Source organism: Podarcis raffonei, chromosome 15 (genome assembly GCF_027172205.1).
Source record: "Podarcis raffonei isolate rPodRaf1 chromosome 15, rPodRaf1.pri, whole genome shotgun sequence".
NCBI classification, from domain to species: Eukaryota; Metazoa; Chordata; class Lepidosauria; order Squamata; family Lacertidae; genus Podarcis; species Podarcis raffonei.
The window spans coordinates 16,264,056-16,282,449 of NC_070616.1; the positions used below are offsets into that span (position 1 = coordinate 16,264,056).

General features: G+C 47.9%; 2 protein-coding genes across 4 annotated transcripts in view; both read right to left on the reverse strand.

Annotated features, from left to right (window-relative positions):
* The window catches only part of HIP1 (huntingtin interacting protein 1), a 315,500-nt gene that overhangs the window by 230,748 nt on the left and 66,358 nt on the right, over positions 1-18,394 (reverse strand). The gene's annotated exons all lie outside the window — the stretch shown is intronic.
* PITPNM3 (PITPNM family member 3) overlaps positions 2,368-18,394 on the reverse strand; it is a 66,919-nt gene continuing 50,892 nt past the window's right edge. For all 3 annotated transcript variants that reach the window (XM_053367146.1, XM_053367145.1, XM_053367147.1), the window contains 13 exons: positions 18,158-18,277; positions 16,505-16,686; positions 15,417-15,589; positions 14,287-14,457; positions 12,977-13,168; positions 12,672-12,820; positions 11,885-12,001; positions 11,637-11,753; positions 9,734-9,882; positions 9,456-9,605; positions 8,525-8,708; positions 7,534-7,662; positions 2,368-5,391 (listed from right to left, as the gene is read on the reverse strand). In XM_053367146.1, coding sequence (XP_053223121.1) covers positions 5,083-5,391; positions 7,534-7,662; positions 8,525-8,708; positions 9,456-9,605; positions 9,734-9,882; positions 11,637-11,753; positions 11,885-12,001; positions 12,672-12,820; positions 12,977-13,168; positions 14,287-14,457; positions 15,417-15,589; positions 16,505-16,686; positions 18,158-18,277 — 2,142 coding nt within the window. In that variant the 3' untranslated portion in view covers positions 2,368-5,082. The remainder of the gene's footprint in view (positions 5,392-7,533; positions 7,663-8,524; positions 8,709-9,455; positions 9,606-9,733; positions 9,883-11,636; positions 11,754-11,884; positions 12,002-12,671; positions 12,821-12,976; positions 13,169-14,286; positions 14,458-15,416; positions 15,590-16,504; positions 16,687-18,157; positions 18,278-18,394) is intronic.

Sequence of the window (18,394 nt, forward strand, 5' to 3'; positions counted from 1 at the left end):
CACACTGAAAAAATCATGAGTAGGTCTGGGAGATACGGAGGAATTGTCACCAGGGAGCCAAGATGGGTTGTATCTTCCCACAAGGGATGGTAACAACTCTTCAATTCAGCTTCTGAGCCTTAAGTTCAGGTCAGTCAATTTTTCAGAGGTATGCATATATATATATATATATATATATATATATATATATATATATATATATTGTGAATTTTTAGACAAACGTTGCATATTACTCACAATCCATGCATTTATGGAAGCAATAAGTTGTACTTTTGTACATTATCACCATTAACACAGACATATTTGTGTGTATGGTTTCGTGGGAGAACTGGATTGCAAAATTCAGAGAGGTGCACATTTTGAAGGAGAGGTGCAATTCAGTGGGTGTTTTGGTTGGGAATTTGGTGGGGCTCTTATTACATTGTGAATAGGAGAAATTTCTCCCTCCTCTCTACACCCTGTGAAGGGTGGGCCTGGGGCCTTTTAACGTGGGAGGCACGTTTCTCTGCCTGTTTCTCCAGATTCAAGAGAAGAGGGGTCCTCACACAAACGGAGAATTCAAAGAGCATACTCAGTGACACATTAATGATGTCTGTTTCTTTCCCTGACAGGTTTATATTCAATAGTGGGAGGTCAGCCTGTGCTGACTCAAATGCTCAGTGGGCCAAGGATCTTGTGTCATATCTAGACAGTGCTATTACCACAGCCATTCCTGCCACTACCACCAGCGCATAGACCTCATGAGGAAAACGCAGCCTGAATCTCAGCAAGCCCTTTGCCACTTCCATGGGCCTCCCCTCTCTCTTTCCCCACCTCAAATTCCGGCCCCTTCATGGCTGAACAGACTTTTCATCCAAGGGATTTTCTGTCCATCGAGCAGACAACCTGCCTTCTGGGAAAGGCTCTCCCAGAAAGTGGTCCCTGAAGTCAGCAAGTGCCCCTTTCTTAGCTGCTGGAATGATATAATTTACACTATTTGAGGTTTTCTTTGTTCACATAAAGAACCATCTATTTCCAAGCAGCTTTACCAAACCTGGATTGAGTTCATCCATTTTGTTGAATTGTTTTTAGCTTCAATTGGACTTTGAATAAAAGCGCAATTAATTGGCCTTGTTTTGAATTCCATTGTGGTATTATCTTACTTGGTGGGGTCATGCAAACAGCTATTCTGAATTGTGCTTTTTGGAGGGGAGGGGAGGAGATGTTGGGTATGAGTTTAATGAAGCCAAGGGGGTAGAGGCCCAAAACAGGTTGGAAACTAGTGAGTTAGTGTCCTCACCGTGGAAGTGTAGGGCAGACCTCTGTTCTCAAACACACATTTTCAGGAAGGAGGAAGCTTGGAAAACTGAGGCCAACAGCCCTGACAGTAAATGAGGTTCTAACCAGGTGCTGAGCTTAACATCAGGCCAATGGCTCATCCTAAGGTGCTAAGCTTAACATCAAGCCAATGGCTCATCTATCCCAGCATCCTGTTCTCACAGTGGCCAACCAGATGCCCCCAATAGGAAACCCACAAGCAGGACCTGATCACAAGAGCAACTTTCTCCTCCATTCATTTTCTCAATCATCTTTTAAAGCCATCCAAGTTGGCTGCCATCACAGCCTGCCATGGGGGAAGAGCTCCATAGATGAATACTGCCTGGAGGATTTCTTTACTGGGATGTAATCCATTGGAACAGTCAAGTACAACATTCCTTATTTCCCTAGAGTGGTCACAGGCAGGGGGATGTTACTCCAGTCAGTGTAACTTCCTCTTCCACTGGTCTGGAGCATCCTCCCCCTGCATGTGATCTGGGAGATGGACATGGCCCTGGCTGACTCCATAAAAGAGCCGAGTCACACAGCCATTTTCTCTCTATTGGCTTTCTCTTGCTGCTCTCCTGCAGCCATTTTGTTCTCTTAATGTAATTTTGCTGTCTGCTGGCTCTCAGCCAGCAGGACCTGAGCTCAGTCTCCATATGAGATGAACTGATGAACTCACAGTTTGTCACGTAATTGCTAGTTAAAGTCTGCCTTTCAGGGATCAAATCGTGAACTGAAATGTGAGTAAACTTCTGTTTACTTTGTGCCTTTATTCTTTTAAGAGGGATAAAAGGGGACACCAGGAATAATCCATCTGGGCAAGCCAGATTGGGTTACTTAACCAAAGAGATTCAAATGAATCTGCAAACTGGCTTCCTGCTATATTGAGGGGAATCTGCTCTGCTACATCACTCACTAGGGTGAGTGAAGGAAAGATAATACTTATTCAATATATCCTTTCCTACTATCCTCAACATTCCCACAAGAGGAGCAGATCATACCTTGACACACACACAGTCTGACAACAAAGAACTGCAAACCCAGCAAGAGCCACACAGTCCTGAGTGAGAAGGTAGAGTGGTTTTATTTGATCCGTGTGCTGAGAGGGTCGCAGAAATTCAGCAGGAAGGACAGAGAGTGAGAAAAGGACCCTTTCCAAGTACAGATACCAAAAAGGCAGAGAAGGTGTTCATTCGACAGGACTCCATTTGTCAGAGGATTATTTTTTATATATATAATAGAAAAACACACAATTCCACACCAAAATGTACACCACTTGTGGGGGGAGGACACGAGTCTTTATCCCCTCCTCCCGTTTTGATTGTCCATGTAAGAAATTCAGAGTTGTACATTGATGCAGACTGTAAGACTTCAGAACGCCCCCCGAAACCCTCCTGCCTCTCTGCACAAAGAGGACACCCAGGACTTCACATCTGTGGCAGGACAAGAATCCACAGAGTCAGGGCTAGGAAGAGCCTTGCCACCCCAAGACCACCATTCCTTGGCACACCAGCTCTTGAAAGCATTGGAGGGGCCATAATCTTCTGGTGCTTGCAACTTCATCACCCAGCCTGAGTTTCATCAAGAACCACAGCTGTGTTTGACTGTCCAGGCTGGTTTTCATTTGCTTATATCATCTCACCCTTCTGCCTTTCATGGCAGAAGTTCAATAGACATAGAGGGAACTTCTCTGTGCTCATCAACTGTGTCCTAAGAGGCTGCTGATGCTTCATTTTGCAACCCAAAGTTCAAGCAGTTCAGAGTTTGAAATGCGGTCCTTCGAGATAATCACTGGACAATCTGTCCCCAGCTCCAAGCTCAGGGTTGGGATCTGAAGGAGACACCACTGCAGTGTTGCTGCAGGGGGTTGCACCAGATGACTTCTAACTCAGCAATCCTATGATTGTTTGAAACTGGTTCAGGGATACTGCTTTCCCACTGGAGCAATTATTAGTCAAACACTTTCACAGAAACACAACCCTGCCCCTGGAGTTTTTCAGCCTGGAGCACTAAAAGCTTTGAAATGGGTCTGCAGTACCTTCCAAGTTACTAGACCACCGCTGCCTCACTCCAAATCATGGTATCACATCAGTAGGAGGGTTTTTTTAAAAAAGAGGAAGTTGGAAGTGTTTTGGGTGACCTCTCTTTCTAAGATTCTTGAAACAAACTCCACAGAGAGAAGGTTCAGGAGCTGAGGAGGGAAGCCCAGCTCTCTCACCCCTCAGGACCAGCAGACCTAACCATTGCCTGAGCGCCTCTTGAGAATGAAAGCTCAAGATCTGGGTGATGAGTGCAAGTCCCCCTCCCCACTTTCTTTCTTACAGGACAGCAAACGAAACAGACCAAGTGCAAAAATGTGAACCTGTGCTGTGCAACAACAGCAGTGGAAGTCGTGCGAAAGGCCCCCATGGGATAATATACACTGCAGACACAGGGCACACCATTTGGCACCCCATCCTGTTCCCCTATGTAAAGATTTCTCTCTTTCCACACCTTGGCTTAGTGAAACTGGGCTACTCAGCTGCCATGGAGCTCCCCTCCCCCCCCCAAAAAAGCCATGGGTTTGCACCGAAGAGCCAGGAAAGAGAATGTGAGTGTGTTGGGTATGGTGTGTGTGTGTTGGCGTGTATGGTTGTGGTGTGTGTGTGTGTGTTTAGGACATCAGACTTGGAAGCGCAGGTGTGAGCAAAACCTTGCCTTTTCCGTTTGAAATCCACACTGAACACTGAACAGGCGACACATGCACTTCCCACCCACCCCTTTCACTTGGAAACACTTGCCACAACCGACCACGTTCCACAAGACACAACGGCAGCGCGCACAATTTCGACACACACACACAGGGTGGCAGCAGCACTGAGGGGTGCTTTGGAGAGCCCAATGGGGGCGAAGGAGAGGAGGAGGAGGAGAAGAAGAAGGGGCACATAACACACTCCTAACACTATTTGGTTCATCAAATGGACTGCTCCAGTGTGGGGTTTATTGTCCACAAAACCACAAGCCACGAATACACCCAACCGTGTGGCAGGAGAAAGCAGGCGCCACAGCTGGAAAAAAAGCCAGGCACCCCTTCAAGCAGCAGATGCCACCTTTGCCTTCCTCTTATCCAGGGAATTTTCCTTCCGTAAATGTTTCCGGAGAGAAGCCACGTTCGCCTCCTTCTTTGCTGATGTCCCTGTCCGTTTTCCGTCTCTTTAGAAACATGGAAATCTGAGGCCGGCTATATCAATGGGCCGCTGGAACGGAAAGACCTTTCAGGCACTTCAGAGAGTCTCTCTGCAAAGCTGCCTGCTGACCACCTCTGTGCTTGGATGGGTTCCCTTCCATCCCCGAGAGAGAGAGTTGTCTCCACTGTCAGTGCAGCCACGGGGCTAGGAAACCAACCTGCACTTTTTTATTTGAAAAGCAGGTTTAGGTGCTGCCTGGGGTCCCCCTCCCCTGCTCTGTGGTATGAGCTGGACCCCTTATTGCGCGCTTCAAAATGTAGTATACATGTAGAGACAAAGCTCATTTGCCCACCCAATGCACCAACTTCCAGAGACCGCAGCAGGCGTGCCCCGTTTTCTCTGCTCTCCACATTTTGTCAGCAGATACACAAACAGGGGAGCACGCAGGGGTGTCCCTTCGGAAGACAGACACCATTGGAGCTTGGAGGAGCCCCCCCGGCCCTTCCCCGCTCAATTTGGACCCCAGAGCTGCCCAGGCGGCTCTCAAAGCGCCGGAACCCAACACGCTCATCACAGGACGCAGGAGCCACGACGGCACCCTCCCTGATGCCCGCTATGGGACCGACTCGAACTTGGGGATCCCCCCTCTGCCCCACGCAATGGGGGGCAGGGGCCGGTCATGGTCCTTGTCCGACTCTGGCTGGCTCTGGGCCCGTTCCGGCTTGGGGGTCAGGGAAGGCGGGTCGGGCTGCTGGACAGAGAGAGTCCTCCGGAGGTGGTTCCGCTTGCGCAGGAAGTCCGGCTGGGAGTGGAGGCCGAAGCTGCCCTTGCGCAGGATCATGCGCGAGTTGTTCTTCTTGGGGCGGGAGCGCAGGCTGGACTCCAGCGAGGCCAGGTGGGCTGCATAGCCTTCGCTCAGGAACTGGAGGGAAGAGAAAATGGAGAAGGACAGAAATCGGCAGCATTGAAGGCAGTTGGACTAGACCCTTGGGGTACCTTCCAATTCTACAATTCTATGATGATTCTAGAGGGGCTGGGAGTTGGGGGCACTGTTATACAGTGGTTCCACTCCTTCCTCCTGGGCCGTGTCCAGAAAGTGGTTTTGGAGGATGAGTGTTCAGACCCCTGGGCTCTCACTTGTGGGGTGCCTCAGGGTTCAGTCCTCTCCCCCATGCTTTTTGTCATCTACATGAAGCCCCTGGGAGAGATCATCAGGGGGTTTGGGTTGGGTGTTCATCAGTATGCAGATGATACCCAGCTCTACATCTCTTTTAAATCAGAAGCAGTGAAGGTCCTGTGTGAGTGCCTGGAGGCGGTCAGATTGGCTAACAGATTGAGGCTGAATCTTGACAAAAGAGAAGTACTGTTTGGGGGGGGACAGGGGGCAGGCAGGTATGGTCATTTTGGACTCACAGCTGTCCATGGAGGCGCAGGTCAATTCTGTGTCCAGGGCAGCTGTCTACCAGCTCCATCTGGTACGTAGGCTGAGACACTACCTGCCCGCGGACTGTTTCGCCAGAGTGGTGCATGCTCTAGTTATCTCCCGCTTGGACTACTGCAACACACTCTATGTGGGTTGAAGGTGACCCAGAAACTACAACTAATCCAGAATGCGGCAGTTAGACTGGTGACTGGGAGTGGCCACAGAGACCCCATAACACTTGTCCTGAAAGATCTGCATTGGCTCCCAGTACGTTTCCAAGCACAATTCAAAGTATTGGTGCTGACCTTTAAAGCCCTAAACAGCCTCAGCCCAGTATACCTGAAGGAGTGTCTCCACCCCCATCATTCTGCCTGGACACTGAGGTCCAGCTCCAAGCACCTTTTGGCGGTTTCCTCACTATGAGAAGTGAGATTACAGGGAACGAGGCAGAGCGCCTTCTCGGCGGTGGCACCCGCCCTGTGGAATGTCCTCCCATCAGATGTCAAGGAAATAAACAACTATAAGACATTTACAAGAAATCTGAAGGCAGCCCTGTTTAGGGAAGTTTTTAATGTTTGACATTTTATTCTGTTTTTAATCTGTTGGGAGCTGCCCAGAGTGGGTGGGGAAAACTAACCGGATGGGCGGGGTATAAATAATAAATTGTTATTGTTATTGTTATTGTTACAAGAATGTGAGGACTGAGGTGCTGTTTCCTGAAGTCCAAACCGCCCAGGGCAAGGGAACAGAAGCCCATTCACAACCGTCCTTTTCACCCTTTGGACCTGCCCCTTGCAAAGAGTCAACTCTCACATGAACTCAGTCAGTAACTGGAGAGGCAAATGCAGAAAAGTAGGGTCCTACCCTTCCTCACAGCCATGCTGCCTTCTAAGATTATGCAATAATCTTACAGTTATACAACAACAATAACAAATAGGGCTGCAGTGCAGTTAAATTCTATGAGATTCCCTTGGCTTGCCTTTCAGCTAGATCAGTGGTTCCCACAGTGGGCAGTGCCACCCCCTGGGGGTCAGCAGGGTTCCCTAGGGAGGTGGCTAAGAGGCAAGCAGATAGTAGAGGGGCACTGGATCAATTTCATCCAGTTTGCTTACTCCATTAAACTAAACAGTATCTGAAGAAGTGTGCATGCACACAAAAGCTCATACCAATAACAAACTTAGTTGGTCTCTAAGGTGCTACTGGAAGGAATTTTTTTAATTTTGTTTTGACTACAGCAGACAACACGGCTACCTGCCTGTAACTAGTTTCATTTGGATTTTGAATAAACGTGCAATTAATTCTTATTGCTTTGAATTGTGTGCTGCATTATTACTTTGATCGGTGAGTTGCACAAATTGCTAGTCTGAAAAATACTTTTTATGGGGTTTTGAATAAATGTGCAATTAAGTGCAACTGTTTTGAATTTTATTGGGGTACTCACCCTGGTCAGTCACCGAAATTGACTCATTCATTCATTGGGTTATTATCGTCCTTAGTGGATCATGTAAAGCGATATTGTGAATGATGCTTTTAAATATATATAGCACAGGGAGCACTAGGGATGAATTGATGGAACCAAAGGGGTGGTGGCCCCCAAAGGTTCTGGGACCACTGCTCTAAACAAAGAAATAACAAAGTCACCTGACACTGAGCCTGATATTTCTTTGCTGGCCGTCCAACGATGTAGATCTGGGAGGGGGAGAGACCCAGGACGTTGTAAACAGAGATGTCTTTCATGGAGCCATAGGCAGCACAGATCTTGATGTGGCACTAGGAGAGGATGGAGAAATGACAAAGCTTCAGCCCCGTTTCATCACATTTTGGCTGGTTGCCTTTTTGACTCATTTATTTCAGACCTTGAAACACCAACCCCAGAGGGATTCCGGCTTGCTGGTATGGACACGTTCTCCATGCTCTCTCCAGGGACAGAAGGCGTAGACAAGAGACAAATTCGTGGAGGAGAGGGATACCAATGGCTGCTAGACATGCTATGCTCTACCTCCACAGCTGGAAGTAGCAATGCTTTTGAATATGACGGGAGGGGAGAGGGCTCTTGGGCTCGGATCCTGCTTAATGGTTTCCTGCAAGCATCTGATTGTCCACTGTGAGATGCTGGACTAGATGGGCTGCTGGCCTGATCCAGCAAGCTCTTCGTATGTTCCTAATGTCCAAAATTTGCCCCTGCATGCAGTTTGAATCATCAGGACTGAGCAGGAGATATTCATCCGAGCCAACGCTGGCGCCAACTGCACCAGAAGGTCAGTGCCCAGTCGGCAAAGCCCTCCGCCCCAACCCGAACTAAGGATGGATGTGGATTTGATCTGAACTTCTTGAAACAATTTTGCAAACTGAAACAAAACTCTCACTTCTCTGAATTTTGGAGTGAAGTTATCCAACGACAAAAAAGTGCCCAAAAAGGCATATACTTGTGGGCCAGTAAATGTGTCTATTTAAAAAATAAAAATAAATAATGCATTATATCTAGGGGGATTGCTTGAATATGTCTATATATGCTGTAGATATATAGATATATATATTGTTTGTTTGTTTGCTTATTGCATTTGTACTCCCAACCCCACTCTCCATTCCCAAAACCCTCAAGAGGGGAAGTCCCCACCCATCTGTCAGCTACCTCTTGCACCAGGTTGCGGAGGAAGATGGTCTTTTGCCTCAAGGGGTCGTGGACCAGCCCATCCGAGAAGAAGATCATCCCTTGGGGAAAGTTGTGCTGAGAGAGCCAGGAGACGACCCGCTGCTTCTGCATGTCCGGGCGCCCTGTGATGTAGATGATCAGGTAGCCCAGGTCTTGCCAGTGTCTGCAGTATGCAGGGGACACACACACAGAGACAGAAGGTGCTCAAATCACAGAGTGCTCATTTTGTAGAGCTGGAAAAGGTTCAGAAAAGGGCAACCCAAATGAAAAAGTGGATGGAACAACTCCACTATCAAGAAAGGTTGTGGCATTTTGGACTTTTTGATTTGGAGAAAAGACAAATAAGAAGCAACATGATAGAAATTTGTAAAATTATGCAAGGCATGGAGCAAGAGGGTAGGGAAAGGTTTTCCTCCTTTTCTTGTTACGCTAGAAATTGGGGGTGTTCAATGAACATTGGGAGATTGGGGACAGACAAAAGAAAGTCCTCCTTCACACAGCACAAAGTTAAACTACGGAACTCCCTCCCACCAGAGGCAGTGATGGCCACCAACTTGGATGGCTTTAAAAGACTATCAGACAAATTCATGGAGAAGGCTATCAATGGCTAGTAGCCATGATGGTTATGTTCTGCCTCCACAGCTGGAGGCAGCAATGCTTCTGAATTCCAGTTGTTGGAAACCGCAGGTGGGGAGGGGGCTCTTGTGCTCGGGTCTTGCTTGATGGTTTCCCACAGGCCTCTGGGTGGCTACTGGAAGAAAAGGATGCTGGACTGGATGGGTCATTGGCCTGATCCATTGGCCTGTTCTCATGATCCAGCCTCTGGGGTTTCCCAAGGTCAACTGAGCCTCCACCCGGCCTGAATATGAATTAATTTTGTCCACAGAATAATTTGCTGGGAGCCCCTCACCTGACAACATCGACTGCGCCAGCCCGAACTTTAGGGTCACTGCCCATGATGGAGACACTGGCTGCGAAGGACCCATCGATGCTGAAAACCACGCACTCCATCCCCCGGGGGAGGACAGTGAGGTAGCTGACGGCTGTGCTCTGGTCGCCTCTAAAGGGGGCAAAAAGCAAGTACCGTGTTCTCTCCAACCGCTGAGCATTTCTTTGGATTCTGCACCCCCCCCCCTCACCATGGCACACAGACACCCTTCCCAGAACCTCCCAAGCCCTGGGCCTTACCTGACCACCATCTTGATGGGGTAGACACCCACAGCCAGCCTCTTCTCTTTAGGGAAGTTGTAGGAGACCCTCCCACTGCTGTTGGTGATCTCCGTGTCAAAGTAGACCCAGCGCCCAGAAGAGGGCTCTGTCATAATGAAGATGTCAACCTGGAGGAGGAAGAGAACACCTGGATGCACTTCCTGTTATCCAGTCAGAGAGCAAGAACGAAAGATGAACCTTGGTGGGTCAAGATGATGGCCCATCTGGTCCAGCACACTATTCTCACAGAGGCAAAATGCCCCTAACAGACTAGGAATGTAGATAGATGTACAACTGTATACAAGTTGTATAAGTGACAAGAAAGTATTTCAATTTCAAATTTCAAATTTCTTCAATTTTCAATTTTCAATTTTCAGTTTTCAACTTTCAACTTTCAATTTTCAACTTTCCATTTCCATTTCAATTTCAGAGCATCAGATGATCCTTGCTGGATGTTGTGGTACAGTGGCAACAGACCCACAGCTGTTCCTCCTGAGACCCACCCCCCACTCCCCAGCCATTGTTCTCTGTTGCGGCACCCTGTGTCACAAACACCCTACAACCAGATATTTTTGGAGTACAACTCCCATAAGCCCCAGACTGCAGTGGAAGAGGAGAGGGAGGCAACATTAGTGCCAAGCAGGCTGTGATATTGGTGCGTTATATGTCGGGCTGTCTCCGAAGATGGTTCAGAAACTTCAGCTGGTGCAGAATTCAGTGGCCGGGTTGCTCACGGCAGCAAGACGGTTTGAGCATATTACATCAATCCTTGGCCAACTGCACTGGCTACCAATTACCGTATTTTTTGCTCCATAAGACTCACTTTTTCCCTCCTAAAAAGTAAGGGGAAATGTGTGTGCGTTTTATGGAGCGAATGCAGGCTGCGCAGCTATCACAGAAGCCAGAACAACAAGAGGGATTGCTGCTTTCACTGCGCAGCGATCCCTCTTGCTGTTCTGGCTTCTGAGATTCAGAATATTTTTTTTCTTGTTTTCCTCCTCCAAAAACTAGGTGCGTCTTATGGTCTGGTGCATCTTATAGAGCGAAAAATACGGTAGTTTCCGGGCCCAATTCAAAGTGCTCGTTTTGACCTATAAACGGCTCAGGACGGCAATACCTCAAGGGCCACCTCTTTCCATATGAACCTACCCGGACCCTGAGATCATCTTCTGAGGCCCTCCTTCGTGTTACCCCTCCTCAAGAGGTCTGGAGGGTGGCAACAGGAGAAGGGGCCTTCTCTGCAGTGGCTCCCTGCCTGTGGAATGCTCTCCCCAGGAAAGTTCGCATGGCATCTTTATTATACACCTTTAGGGGCCAGGCAAAAATGTTCCTTCTTAACCAGGCCTTTGGTTGATCCGATTTACACCCTATGCCCTTTTAAAATGTTTTATTTGGGGGGGGAGGCTATTGGGGTTTTAAAAATATTTTTATTAGGTATTTTATGGTTTTACATCTTGATTTTGTTCTGTGAACCGCCCTGAGACCCCCAGGTATAGGGCAGTATAAACAACAACAACAACAATTGGTGGGGAGGCAGCACCAGCCTCTTCCCCCAATTTACTTCCCAGCTTTGAGTGCTGCCATTTTGCCCAGGTGAAGAGAGTGGCAAGGAGCAGGCAGATTTAAATGAGCCATTAAATCAAAGGGCTGCCACCCAGCAGCTGCCTCCCTTAGACTCTGCACTTCGGTGCAATACGGAACCTGCTAAAAATGCTAAGGACGGGCAGCCTTGCTCTTCCTCTGCCGTCCCACCAGTAAGAAGCCCCCCTCTGAGAACAAAGCCCCCTTCTGAAGTCTCTTTCACTGCATGGCTGACACACCCCTGTGTTTCCAATTAGCCTTAGCAGGAAGAATGAAGACCGGGGGGGGGGGGGGCGCTTACCTTTTCTCCCGTCAGGGCCACCATGTCAAGGGGGCCGTACATGAAGCGGCCAACCAGGGACTGGGGACCATCTTCGGCCGCGATGACGTCGTTCGATCGGTGGTTGGAAGTCACATTCTGAAAAGGAAAGAAATGCACTCCTGTTTTCTTTGTTGTAAGCTGCGGTGGGTACCATATTTCTCTGTATGTCTGGGAAAGCAGCATGCAAATAAAATGAATGAATGAATGAATGAAAATGCGCTCATCACCCTCAGTTTGACTTGTGTTCTCTTGCGCAGCCATTTCTCTCGGGGGTTCGAGGGACTGAGCATCGCCGGGTCCAAGCTGTTACTCTCCTTGACAGCAGTGGTTTCAAATCTCATCACCTGAAACGAAATGTGAGCGTCTGAGAGGGACGGCAGCCTCGGCGGCAGAAACAGCCATGCAAGTTGGCATCATTTTCTTTATAATAATGGGTGGAATTCAACTAGGTTGTTGCTTGCCCTGGTGTATTTATTTATTTATCCATCCATCCATTCTGTTTCATAAAATTCATACAATTCATAAAAAAGGGCTTTGCAAAAATATATATAAAACAATTAAATTATGGATAATAAAACTGAACAACAATGATTTAAGACATTCAAAAAGTTAAAAAATGGGTTAAAACTCACACCAGCTTTCTAAACATCTCGGTAGACTTGTCTAACCAAGAATGTTTTTAGCAGGTGCCCAAAAGAGCAAAGTGAAGGTCAAGAGGCAGGGAGTTCCGTAGGGCAGGTGCTGCCACACTAAAGGATCGATTGCTTATGAATGCAGTGTGGGTGTTGCGTGGCGCTTGTAAACAGTGCTAGTTCAGTCAATCAAACTGGTTGAGTGGTCATGAACTGGGTAAGCCAATCTTGCAGATAAACTGATCACAAGTTGTTAAATTATTCATTTTTTATTACATTTATATTCCACCTCCCCCCCCCTTCCAGGTTCCATGGTTCTCCCATCCTCCATTCTACATCCGCCCCAAGGTAGAGGAGGGGTAGAAAAAAGTGGCCCTCTCACCTGTCTGAGGATGAAGGCAACCACGTCTGTGGACTCCCAGTAGCTGGCATGGAAGAGATGGGGAAGAGCCACTGTGGGGAAAGCCGTGAGGACGTCTGGGCAGTATAAGGCATAATCTATCCTCTTTGCCCCCCACCATTTAGATGTGACTGCAGGGAAACAAAGGAGGTCGGCATCAGCAAGACTGTGCCCCAAAGCTTCCTGTTTCTCACAAGATTACCTGAACCCTGGATTCCCATTTTTTGTTCAACCAGAAATGGAGAGAGATTGATCTCCTGCCTTAACCCCGAGAGGGCGGGACTCACTCTGGGTCACACTAGCAGGCAGCAAGCTCTCCCTCGACCCAGAACTCTCACTGTCGCTGCTGCCGGTGCTCCCTCGCCGCCCCTTCCCTAGAGTGGCGTTGGAAGGCTCAGAGACCCCTGCCAAGGAGAAGGAGGGCAGCTTTGCAGAATTATCTTCAGCAAACAGGGCGCTGTGGCAGTGGAGGACATCCGCTACAAGGGGTAGAGAGAGAGAGAAAGAGAGAGAGAGAGATCAGGTGGCAGGAGGTGTTATTCCAGTCCATCTTCGTCCCCCGTCCCCCCTGAAAACCATGTGTTCATGAGATGCCTTCCTTTGGCTGAGTATTCGGGGAACGAGGGGGTCTTTTAGGCGAATATTTTGCCACTACAGTGGTACCTCTGGTTACAAACTGAATTTGTTCCGGAGGTCCGTTCTTAACCTGAAACTGTTCTTAACTGGAGGCGTGCTTTCGCTGATGGGGCCTCTTGCTGCCGCTGTGCCGCCGGCACACAATTTCCGTTCTCATCCTGGGGCAAAGTTCTCAACTCGAGGTAACTCTTCCAGGTTAGCGGAGTTTGTAACCTGAAGCGTTTGTAACCTGAGGTGTTTGTAACTCGAGGTACCACTGTATCTATCTATCTATCTATCTATCTATCTATCTATCTATCTATAGTGATAGCTTGGTTCTCAAACTTAATCCATTCTGGGAGTCCGTTCAACTCCCCAAACCGTTTGAAAACCAAGGCACGGCTTCCAATTGGCTGCACTCAAGCGGAAGCCATGTCAGACGTTCAGCTTCCGAAAAACGTTTGCAAACCGGAACACTTACTTCCAGGTTTGCGGCGTTTGGGAGCTGATTTGTTCAGCAACTAAGCCATTCAAGAACCAAGGTACCACTCTATCTAGCTAGCTATCTAGCTATCTAGCTATCTAGCTATCTATTGTTTTAAGCTATTTTTGTAAGTCACCTTATAGTAAGAAAGGCATGATTTTATTTCTTACATGAATATTGCGGCACGTGGCTACTGAGTGCCACCAGGGTATGCAAATGTCTCATTTAAGTCTACATAGAATCTTTATTCTCAATGATGATGGGACTCACAGGTAGAGATTCATTTTTATTTTTAATGTTTGTAAAGGGAAATCTTTGTTTGAGGTTAATACTTTATTATCCCTTTGGAGATGTGCTCTATCTTTATACTTCTGCCCTTCTGGGCTTTGATGCTGTACGTTTGTTTTATTCTTTGTCCTCTTTCATTTGTTGTTATATTTGCACTTTTTGAGGTGAGAAACCAATAAAATTGGAAAACCAGAGAAATATAAGAAGTACCTAAGAGGTGGGACTTCCCATCTCCCAGTGGGTAACGCTGGTATCTTGGGACCGTAAATGGAGGCAGGAGGTGGAACTTGTTCTCCAGTAAGGGCTCAAGTCTGGAAGCGGAGGGGTCCGCAGAATGGAAAAGGCTGTAGACCTGGCTGCAGGCGGGATGCACCTGGGAGGCTGGAAAGGGGGAGAGAGGGAGGGGAGGAAGGAGCCCCAGAATCATCAGAAATTGCCCACAAAATGTCTTGAAGCAGGACAGAAACAGCTGCCAAACTTATCCCTACATTTCCAGAGAGGCTTCAGGGGAGGTGGCGGGGGGGGGTAGGATGGGGGTCAGCTTTGAGCTGTCAAATGGAGAAATGGGGCAGCCCAGTGAATTCTTGAATGAGCAGGTGCATCCCATAAACAGCAGGATTTGCTTTTTCCAGAATAAAAATAATAACAATCCTCTCTGCATCTGCCTCCTTCAACACAGTAACAATTAACTGCACATTCATTCATTCAGAAAATAAATATATGCTCTGACATTGCAGCTAAAAGAAAGAATATGCAGCAAAGAATATTGCATGAAAAATATTTTTTACACATCCTTACTAATGGAAATGTGAGGCTGAATGAAATTTAGAGCCTTTAGAGTGTTTGTATATTTAGATTATTTATCTGCGACTACTTACCAAAAAGCTGGAGAGCTCGGTCAGTAGAGCACGGGACTCTTAATCTCAGAGTTGTGGGTTCAAGCCCCATGTTGGGCAAGAAATTCCTGCATTGCAGGGGGTTAGACTAGATGACCCTCGTGGTCCCTTCCAACTCTACAATTCTATGATTCTATGTGCAAAACTTCACCTACCACAAATGTACAGTAGCTAATTTATAAGAAAATCAATAGCTGTTACTGAAAATTGGCTATCTTGTGACAACTCAGCACTGTAAATACAAACAAATGTGACCAATGAAAGCGCTAACAGCAGTAAAATTTTTTGAAGAAGTGTGGAAAGTGTTTTGTTCGAGGCTCTAAAGCTCATCAGTCGTAAAGAAGTGATTGACGCGCTTGAGGGGGCCACCTCCAGAGCCCCCCTACTGCCCCCTTGCCTCTTAGCACCTCTCCAGGTAATTCCCCCCAAAGCAACTGGGCTCACCTTCCAGACCAGGCAGGACCGTTCTCCTCATGGCAAGCACCAAACCAAGGGGGGAGCCGAAGAGGAAGAAATCGGAGACTTCAAAGTCAAAGCGTCCCAGGTTGACGTCCAGCAGGTTGGCAGAGGTCTCAGGAGGGAAATCAGCATCCTCACTCATCATTGTGGAGTGGATGCTGGAGAGGAGAGACGGAGAGGGAGAGGAACATGGAAGATGCACGTTGTCCAGACCCGAGATGATCAAGGGTCTGGAAACCAACCCTTATGAGGAATAGCTGAGGGAGCTGGGTGTGTTTAGCCTGGAGAAGAGGAGATGGAGAGGTGACATGATAGCCATCTTCAAAGATCTGAAGGGCCGTCACATGAAATATCAAGCAAGCTTGTTTCCTGTTGCTCTGGGGTGGGGACAACGACAACCCAAACAAACGGATTTGAAAGAGAAGAAAGTCAATCCCAACTTTAGGAAGAACATTCTGGGAGTAAGAGCTGTTCAGCCAGGGGACGGACTCCCTCAGAAGGTAGTGGACTCTCCTCTATCAGAGGCTTTTAAGCAGAGGTTGGATAGCCACCTATCAAGGATTCTTCTGCTGCAATTCCTGGATTCCAGGAGGTCAGATTAGACAACCCTTGGTGTCACTTCCCACTCTACAATTCTATACTCCCACTAACAGAATCATAGAATTGCAGAGTTGGTATGGACCCCAATAGCCATCTAGCCTAAGCCCCTGCAAAGCAAGAGGGGGTCAGCCCTCATACATTCTGAAACTATACCAGATCCTCTTAGCTTTACAAATGTCCTAGCAGTTTTATTGATGCACCATGGGGTTTGTGAACAAAAAGGCCCAAATTTGTTTTGTGTGCATGTTTAATTTTAATCCAAGTTCAGTTGCATGGTCTTCTTTATTTCCTTCTTTAGTATTTTATCTTGTTGAAGACTGTGTCCTTTCTTGAATAAAGAAACATTAACAACTTGCAAATAATTAACTAAATAACAACATGAATAGGAACTGCTCCCAGGTGCTCAAAGAACATTGGCCTCCAGGCTCCTGGGTGGACCCACCTGAGGCTGCCTCTCCTCCTCTCTCCCTTACCTGGAGAGGAAGGCGTGATGCTGCGTGATGGCATCACATTCGTAGCTGGAGCAGTCGCTCTGTTTCCGCGGCAACGGTTGCCGGGGCTCCTCGTCCTCCATCATCCCAGAGATGTCAATGTTGCTCTTGCTGAGACGCTTCAGCTCCCCCAGGTTGGAGTCTTCGCCTGAGAGGGGATTATCCTGAAGGGACAGAGAAGCCAGCAAAGGGAATACTGAGTTGCCGTTGGGATGACCGGGGGCGGGGGGGGTGTTCTCAAAAGGGAAGAGAGAACTGGAAACATGCATCATCTGTCTTGGAAGGGAGGGGTGTTGAATATATTGCTAACACTTGCTTAGCATTTTCACTGTTTTCATTTTGGAGTTTTACTTTGAGGCTTAAACATGGAGTTCAGGAGCAGGGGGCAGGCAGCTGAAATTGTTCAGGTGGCCACTGGTCACAGCTCAGCTACTAAACTATTCTGATAATAATTTGGGCTTGGTCTTATCCCCGAACTTGTTTCCAGTGTTAGGGTTCATTCCTAGACCATATGACATCATAAAAACAATTCTATGATTCTGTATGTCTTTGAACACTGGCAATAGGGCCACTCCTAGTTTAAGAAGAACACCCAAGCTTGGAGGGTATGACTTCCACAGTAGATGGAGTCCAGAGATCTGTTGCTTTAGAAATGTGGCACTGAAATTAGCTCAGTTGGTTAGAGCATGGTGCTGATAACACCAAGGTTGCAGGTTTGATCCCCATATGGGACAGCTGCATATTCCTGCATTGCAGGGGGTTGGACTAGATGATCCTCAGGGTCCCTTCCAACTCTATGTTCCTATGATCCTATGAACATGATGGGACAAAAGAGGAGATGGAATCTTGTTATGTAGAGGCCTTCATCCACTAGGGGGCATTCATGGTGCAAAAATCGCCAATGTACAGCCATCGAAATCTACTCCCAAAATTTGGACAGGTTTATAGTGGCAGGGAAAGAGTGGGATAAAGCAGGGATGAGAACATGAGAATAATCTACTGGATCAGGCCAATGGCCCATCTAGTCCAGTGTCCTCACAGGGGCCAGCCAGATACCCCAATGGGAGGCCCACATGCAAGACCTTAGCAAATCAGCAACACTCTCCCATCCTGTGGCTTCCAGCAACTGATTTATTTATTTTATTACATTTACATCCCACCTTTTCCTCCAAAGAGGCTCAAAGTGGTGCACGTGGTTCTTCCCCCCGCCCATTTTATCCTCACAACAACCCTGCAGTGTAAGCTTTGGTCGAGAGTGGCTGACTGGCCTGAGGCCACACCCAGTGAGCTTCATGGCTGAGTGGGGATTCAAATGTTGGTCTCTCCCAGGTCCTAGCCCCACACGCTAACCGCTACACCACACCACCTTATATTGGGTCTCTGGGCCTCTTGCAAAAAGGCTTGCGATTTTTCTTAGTATCCTATTTCTCTATCCTTAATAGTAGTCTGACGGACAGAAATTCAACTGGTGCAGCTGCAACCATTGTTTCGGCTCCAAAGCTTCCTCAATGTGCTTTTTCGGTGGATAGGAGGAGCATTGGAGTTCCCAAGCAGAAAGGAGCCAGGGATCTCTCGGGAAGCCTGTCAGTCCTGACTCCCACCCTCCACCCCACTCCCAAGAGGAAGGGACTGTACCTGGGCACTGCTGGCACTGCCTCTCCTGCTGCTGGACTGGCTTTCATCTGCCAAGCCGGTGCTGTAGCAGATGGCATCGAACCCCATAATTCCTCCCACGCAGTCCCCAATGAGGCACACCTGGAAGGGGGAGGAGAAGAGAAGGGCGGCCAAATTGGTAGGGCATCACCTCGCCGAAAAGTCCCAGAGGCCTCATCTGGACCCACCACCCAGCATGCACACACGCAGAGAGAGAGA